General features: G+C 53.0%; 1 protein-coding gene across 1 annotated transcript in view; it reads left to right on the top strand.

The window, feature by feature from the left end:
* The first annotated feature begins 753 nt into the window (after window positions 1-753).
* Window positions 754-7,788, top strand: part of LOC102751363 (leukocyte immunoglobulin-like receptor subfamily A member 6) — a 13,760-nt gene continuing 6,725 nt past the window's right edge. The window contains 6 exon segments of the mRNA XM_015569702.1: window positions 754-799; window positions 979-1,014; window positions 1,177-1,461; window positions 1,607-1,781; window positions 1,783-2,117; window positions 2,371-2,673. Of these exon segments, the coding sequence (XP_015425188.1) occupies window positions 769-799; window positions 979-1,014; window positions 1,177-1,461; window positions 1,607-1,781; window positions 1,783-2,117; window positions 2,371-2,673 (1,165 nt within the window). The 5' untranslated portion in view covers window positions 754-768.

The following is a 7,788-nucleotide window of genomic DNA, read 5'->3' as shown; positions in this document are numbered from 1 at the left end:
TCTGGGTCAAGGGCATTTGCCTTGGTTTCAGGTTTGCTCCTCAACCCTCATGTGGGATGCAACCAACTGATGTCTCTCTGATATCAATGTTTCTCTCTCTCTCTCTCTCTCTCTCTCTCTCTCCCTCTTTCCTTCTCTCCCTTCCATCCTCCCTAAAAATCATTGGAAATAATACCATCAGGTGAGGAGTAAAAAAAAGTTTTTTTTAAATAAAAAGTGCTGAGCATTATAAGTCATTGAAGAAATAAATGTACATCAAACAACACGGTGGTACAAATACCTACACTGAATAATGAAAATTAAAACGGTAGGAAACACAAAGGGTTGGCAGGATGAGAACCTACTAGGGCCCCAAACAAGGGAAAGTTGAGGAAATGCTGAGGCTGCTGAGAAACTGCTCAGCAGAATCTTTTATAAATGAGCTCCATCAAGAGCCGTGGTGGGGTGTCCCATTGGGCTGTTCAGAGCCAGATTCTCAGGGGCTGAGTCAGGACCAGAACCTGGGTCCTGCCTTCTCTGAGCAGGAGTCAAACTAGCAGACACTTGAGACCCCGAGGATCAGGTGAGGCCTGAGAACCTGTGTCCCCCTCAGCCCTCATCCTGGGGAGCTGCAGAGCCAGGCCCAGGGCAGGGCCCTCCCATGGCTGTGGGTCTAGAGCTGTGAAACCCAGAAGGCGGCTGCAGCTCCTGACCCACATCCTGTGTGACCCTTTCCTTCAGGCCCAGGCCTCCTCCATGTGCAGAGCAGGAGCCCTCAGAGCAGACGCCATGACGTCCATACTCTCTGTTCTCTGCCTTGGTCAGTTGTGAACACGGGGAGGGGCAGCAGGAGGGGGAGCAGGAGGAGGGACAGGGTGGCACCTCACCCTTATTTATGGGGAAGCAAAGGCTCAGACAGCTCCAGTGGACGGGGCCCTGATGGGAAGGTTATCAGCTGAGACATTTGGGTGCAAAACTCTCACCAAGACTCTCTTCCAGGGCTGAGGCTGGATTTGAGGACCCGTGTGCAGGCAGGTGAGTCCTCCCCAGGCTTCATGTTCCTCCTCTTCCTTCATCCCTGGGGCTCAGGAGGGAGCACAGAGGTACTGGGATGAGGTAATAAAATGAGAGCATCTTTGGCTGAGCGTTGGGATGAGGGTGGGAAGGTCTTTTAAAGCAGCCTCTGTTTCCTTTTAGGGCCCCTCCCCAAACCCACCATCTGGGCTGAGCCAGGCACTGTGATCCCCTGGGGGATCCCCGTGACAATCTGGTGTCAGGGGGCCCCAAGGGCTGAGGTGTACCGACTGCATAAAAAGGGAAGCACAGCATCCTGGTACCAACTGATGACACTGAATCCCGGGGACAGAGCCAAGTTCTCCATCAGACACATGAGAAATCCTGATGCTGGGAGATATCACTGTTACTATTACAGTCCCAGTGGGCAGTCAAAGCGCAGTGACCCCCTGGAGCTGGTGGTGACAGGTGAGAGGACACTCAGGGGTCCCAGCCTCGGGTTCTGCCCTCAGGAAGGGGGTCGGCTCTCAGGGTGTCTCCCTCTCACAGCCCAGCCCTGGGGGACATGAGGGAGGTGTGAGCCCATTTAACACACTGCCTCCTCCTCTCCTAGGATCCTCCAGGAAACCCAGCCTCTCAGCCCTGCCCAGCCCTGTCATGACCTCAGGAGGGAACGTGACCCTCCAGTGTGGCTCAGGGCAGGGATTTGACAGTACAGGGGCACCTGGGCCAGAGACACAGAGAGAGACAGTGAGACCTGGGAAGCAGGCCAGCAGAAGGAGGTTATGGGAGGAGCAGCCCCTGTAATTCACGTCTGGTCTCCTCAGGTAAGTCTGGGAAGCCCTCCCTCCTGAGCCAGCAGGGCCCCATCGTGGCCTCTGGACAGAACCTGACCCTCCAGTGTCGCTCTGATGTCGGCTATGACAGATTCGCTCTGCACAAGGAACGGGGACGGGACCTCCCCCAGAGTATTGACCTGAAGCCCCAGGCTGGGCTCTCTCAGGCCCACTTCCCCCTGGGAAGTGTGAGCAGCTCCCACGGGGGCCGGTACAGATGCTACGGTGGATACAACCTCTCCTCTGAGTGGTCGGCCCCCAGTGACCCCCTGGACATCCTGATGGCAGGTGAGGAGTTAGTGGGTTCAGTCAGGGACCTGGACTCTGCACAGGCCCTGCTGGGGTCTCAGGGGGTGAGGCCAGAAAGACAGCGCAGGCTCCAGGGAGGGGGTGAGACAGATAGAGATAGCGGGTGGGAGGGGAGAAGGGCGACTCAGAGAAACAGAGACAGACAGAGAGGAGGGTCCTTAGAGTAAAGTCTGGTGACTCTCAGCTCAGAATGAGGTGGCCGGGAGCCCTCACCTTCCCTCCCTCTCTCTAGGACACCTGCCTGACACACCCTCCCTCTCGGTGCAGCCAGGCCCCAGGGTGGCCTCAGGAGAGAACGTGACCCTGCTGTGTCAGTCACAGAGCCCGTGGGACACGTTCCTTCTGTCCAAGGAGGGGTCAGCTGATCCCCCTCTGCTTCTGAGATCAGAGGATGGAGCTCAGCAGTTCCAGGCGGAGTTCTCCATGAGCCCTGTGACCTCAGCCCACGGGGGCACCTACAGGTGCTACAGCTCACTCAGCACCTCCCCCTTCCTGCTGTCACTCCCCAGTGAGCCCCTGGAGCTTCTGGTCTCAGGTGTGAGGGCCCTTATCCTCTCTGCTGTGATGTCAGTTAAGGGTCCTGTCCCCAGAAGGATTACGGGCTGAAACTGGGATGAGGGACTTCGGGGATGGTCACCCTAGATCATTTCCTTAGAGGCCCTCTCACCACGTCCACCCCCTTCTCCTCACCTGGATACTGAAGCAGTGAGAGGGCCTCAGGGCCACAGCACAGATGAATGGGGGTGTTTGTGTGAAAGGGGGTCCAGAGTCAGCCCAAGCCTCTCACCCTCTCCTTGTCCTCATTTCCAGGACCCTCTGGAGGCCCCAGCCCCCCACCCACAGGGCCCACCTCACCAGCTGGTGAGTCCCGGGGAGGTCTGCTCAGAGGGAGCACAGCCCACCCAGCAAGTCCTGAGAGTCTGTCAGGGGATCGAGTGACCCATATCCTCAAGGATGGGCTTGTGTACCTTGGGGGCTGGGAGTCCCAGGGTCTGAGCTGGTGATGGGTGTGGTGGTCATGGCAGAGGAAGGTTTGGGGACACAGATTGTGGTAGAGCTGGGCTCATGTGGGAGAAGGCAGCTCCCGCCCCTCCTGCCGCATCCTCATCCCAGGAGGCTCTGAGGATCGGTCTCTCCAACCCAAGATATGTCAGGGGCTCTGTGGGGAGGTGGTGGGTTCCTCCATGGGGAAAAGGGCTGAGCCATGGGGGTTAAGGGGTTCCGGCCCTCTGGATTTGCTGACTTGGACACCCCTTGCCCTGTCTGGGCCTCAGTGTCTCCAGGTGTAAAAGGAGAGAATCCTTGTCCAGAGCTTAGATTTCCCGTCAGTTCTGGCCCAACCTCCTGGGAGAGGGGCCTCACAGGGAAGCCCACAGATCGTGATTTTATGGGGCCTGTCCCCTCTGTCTCAGTGACGGTGACACTGTACAGGGAGGGACAGGCAGGATAAGGGTCCAGGAACCCAGTCCTACCCCCCAGCTCAGGCTCAGCTCAGAGGAGAGTACAGGTTGGATCAGCGCTGGTTCAGCTCCTGGCTCTGCTGCTCCTGCTGTGGGGCTGGGCGGTCCCTTCTCTCCTCTGAGTGTCGGGTTCCTGTCTGCTCATCCCTGGTCCCATCCTGCTCACAGGCTGCTGGGAGATGAGGTGACATAGGGCCTCACAGAGCTCAGGAAGGCAGAGCCTCCAGCCCAGCCCAACCTTCCCAAGGGGGCATCAGAGCCTGCAGGGTGGGGATGGAACCCAGAGAGACTCAGAGTCCACCCTTCACCCAGCCCCTCCTGTCCCTGCTGTGCTGGCGGAGGGTAATAAGGAAGGACCCTCAGCTCCAGATGATACATTGACAGGCCCCTGCAGAGGAGGAGTCCAGAGCACGAAGCTGGTCTCCCCCTGGGGGCAGCATGAGGACAGCACAGGGAACCCACAGTCCTTGGTATCTGTCCCAGCCTTGCCCCGTCCAGGCTGGGTGACATGGGGCACGTGATTAATCTCTCTGAGCCTCAGTGAATTGAGTGGTGGGGTCCGCCATCCCTGGTGCATAAAGTGAGAGGACATGAGTGACAGACCCCAGCAGGAGACTCACAGACAGTAGGTGCTCATTAAATGGCATCCTTGGCTCATTCATGATGTCATGAGGGGGAGATAGGCTGCCAGGTCTTTCAGGTCTGATTCCTTCCTGGAAGTCGTCCCCAAACTCTCCATCTGACCTGACTCAGAGTCCATCGTCATCAAGGGAAGCCCTGTGACCATCTAGTGTAAGGGGTCTCTTTGTTTCTATTTGTTTTGTTTCATTATGGTTTCTTAGGAATGCTCTTTTTCTGACAGATACAGATCTGCCCAAATTACCTTTTCTATGACTTCTTACCACATGACACACATTACAAAGGCTTCTTGGTAGCAACCATTTGGCTTTTAACCCAACGGAATAATGTTCTTCGTCCACGTGCATTTTCTGAATTGTGGGAGCTGGGATTTAGAATCATTGCATGGGTCTTTGTGATGAGGAGAGGTCCGTAATTTATGTTTATATCTTGGTATTTATATCAAAATGGGGTAACAGATGGACATAATTTCCTACAATTGGTGCTCACTCAATAATGCAAATTAGTGGGATTTTCTCTGTTATGTAAAGTTTGAAGCAGAACTGTACTTCCTTGGTTGTGAACTCTGTTGTCTTTTGAGATGAAAAAAATCACATGATTAGCATGCACATATCCATATTTTTCATCTGGAAAATATATCTACCACTGTAGGTATTCATTATTGTATAATAAATGAGGTAATAAAAGAATCAATAGATGAACAACTTCAGGTGACAATGAAAATTGTAGATCCTGAGAGGAGGGGCCTGGGTGGGGTGGGGTGAAGGAGAAACAGCCCAGACTTTCACCCCTTCATGCTCCTGAGATTCAGGAGCCCCTGACACCAACCCCTCCTCGATGGACCCTGGTTCCCCAGCTGTTGAGAAGGTGGGATCTCTCAGCTGTAGGGGAATAAGCTCAGTGGGTCTTGAGTCTCAGGATGAACACAGAACACACAGCTCTTAGTTATTTCTGAATTGAGAGCATTTCTTGACTCATCCTCCGTTCTTGGGCACAGCTATCTCTTATCAAGGATACTCAGAGCAGCAGCTGACTTCAGACATCACAGGGGCACTGATGTCAAGGGGAGGTGGGAGTCCAGGTTGAACATCAAAATCCTGGAGATTTGGGTCTGCCCTGACCTTTGTGACCTTTGAATCCACATTTTCCAGCCTCTACACTCCAAGACTACACTGTGGAGAATCTCATCCGGATGGGAGTGGCTGGATTGGTCCTTGTGGTGCTCGGGGTGCTCCTATTTCAGGCTCAAAATGACACCAGAAGAGCCCTGGATACAACTAGATGTGAACACTGAGAGAACAATGCACCGATCAGAGTGGGGGCGCCTTGGAGCCCATTTGATGACCCCAGTAGATGCTGAAAGAGAAAGGGGATGCTGAAAGAGTTGGGGAAACTGTCTGTTGAGAGCGTCCAGGGGAGGAGACGTGGTAGGGGAGGTTTGGGTGCAGGAGAAGGTGTGCTATGTCCCTGTAGAGGACGCCTCCTGCATCCACTTGGGAGCTCTCTCTCCCTGACCTGACTCACTCTCTTTCACTGCCCTTCTGTTCTCACCTTGTGACATGAGGGTCTGCACACATTGCTGGTTTGGATTCACATCCATACACCCCTCCATGCTGGGCCAGAACCATCCCAACAAAATGAGGTGTCTTCACAGCCCTGGGATTTTTTAAACCATAAAGAACAAAGGACGGGTACCTGGTACAATGTGGGTGAATGTCAAAATAATGCAGCTCAGTGACAGAAAGCGGACTCAAAAGATCAGGTTTTGTGTGATTCCATTTGTGCAAAATGTCCAGGAGAAGGAAACCCATAGAAATAGAAGTTAGATTGGTTTGTCAGGGACTGACCAGCAGGACAGATGGGAGATGGACTTCTTGGTGTTGTTGTTTTTTGTGTGTAGGGGGGGTGGGAGTTTAAAAACTTCTTGAAACTAGATAGATGTTGTCATTGAGACATTGTGTATTTACCTTCTTCTTGTGTGATTTTCATATTTTAAAAGGCTCAATTGTATGTTATGTGACTGTTGCTTTAATAAAAATAAATGCAAGTGAAACACGAACGGTTCCCTACAGCTCCCTTATACTTTGGAGGTTGCACTATTTGTGTGTGTGGAGTTTTATGAGAACGAGGACTCCCATCAGGTCAGAGGTGCCCTAAGTGCTTTAGTGCTTAGGGACCAATCCACTGTTGAAATTTCCACCTTCACTTCTGACTTGGGATGAGTCTAGGATCCATGATGAGGCCCACCATACCTGCATCCTTTTGTCTGCGCTCATCTGCCATTCAACCAAGGATTCACTACAGCTTCTGATTCACCTTGTAGGCTTGGGGGACACACATGTGACTTCCATATCGCCCTTCCCACCACACGTCTCTCATACGCATGCCTTCATCAAGTCAGAAAATGACACCAGATTTTCCATCCAGCGTGTCTCAGTGGTTGCCCTATGAACCAAGAGGTCCTGCTTTGATTCCCAGAAAGGGAACATGCCTGGGTTGGGGGTTCCATCCGCAGTGTGGGGCTTGCAGGAGGCTCCTGATCAATGATTCTCTCTCATCATTGATGTTTCTATCTCTCACTTCCTCTCTGAAATTAATAAAAGAAATTGCCAAAAAAGAAAGAAAATGACACTAGGTTGAGGCCCTCATGTCTCCGGCACTGCCGATCCTCATAACAAACTCATAGATGAGGTTTCACAATTTTGCCTGACATGCAAAGAAGGAGAGGAGACTGCTCAAAATAGAAGTTCAATAAATGTGTCCCCAGGTCTTAGATTATAACCTGGGAATTGTCTCCAACATGCTCATCTACCCAAAGCATAGAGATGGAATAAACAGAATTAGACAAAGAGGTACAGTCTGGGGGACAAGAGGCAGTGAGGAGGCAGAAAGGACTCTGAAGGTTTGATGGAGAGGGATGGAGAGCAGGGGCTCTGCTCACAGAATAAACGAAGTCAAATATAGGAAGTGATAGGGAGAAGCAGCAGCAGACACCCAGGCCTGGACGGCAGTGCTGGTTGCCTCTGTGGGTGATTGACAGTTTTGTAACATCCCCCAGGCCTCCTGTTTCTCTTGGATTCAGCAACCTTGGCACAGCCCCATTGGCTCATGCAGGCAGCCAAGGTGGAGAGAGGATGAGCCCTCCATTCTCCCCACTATTTCCTTTACACACTGAACCAATCCCACTGTTCTGGCTCCCTGTTTTCCTTTTTGTGATCCAGTTCTTCCCAAAGACAAGCTCAGGTGAAGACCCAGGACAGCTCGTTTGTGTGACCCCATCAGCGGCCTTCTGGCCTCCTCCAGACTCACACTGTCGGCTCAGGTGTTTCATTCTCATGGCTCCAAATGTACCCGTCACCGATCATCCCCTGCACAAAGCCTGTCCACGGGTCCCCCCTGACTCCAGCAACAGCCAGGGATCTCCACCCGGCAGTTCGTGCTGCTGACCATCAGGCTGAGCTACACTCTCCAGTCTCCTCCTAAGGCCAGTGCCTCCTCATACCAAACTCAGCCAAGTGAACCTCCTCCCCTCCCCAACACACACACCCTGA

The sequence above is a fragment of the Myotis davidii genome, unplaced genomic scaffold, assembly GCF_000327345.1.
Source record: "Myotis davidii unplaced genomic scaffold, ASM32734v1 scaffold2146, whole genome shotgun sequence".
NCBI classification, from domain to species: domain Eukaryota; kingdom Metazoa; phylum Chordata; class Mammalia; order Chiroptera; family Vespertilionidae; genus Myotis; species Myotis davidii.
Note: the sequence above shows the minus strand (reverse complement) of the source record. Positions and strands in the feature narration are given on the sequence as shown.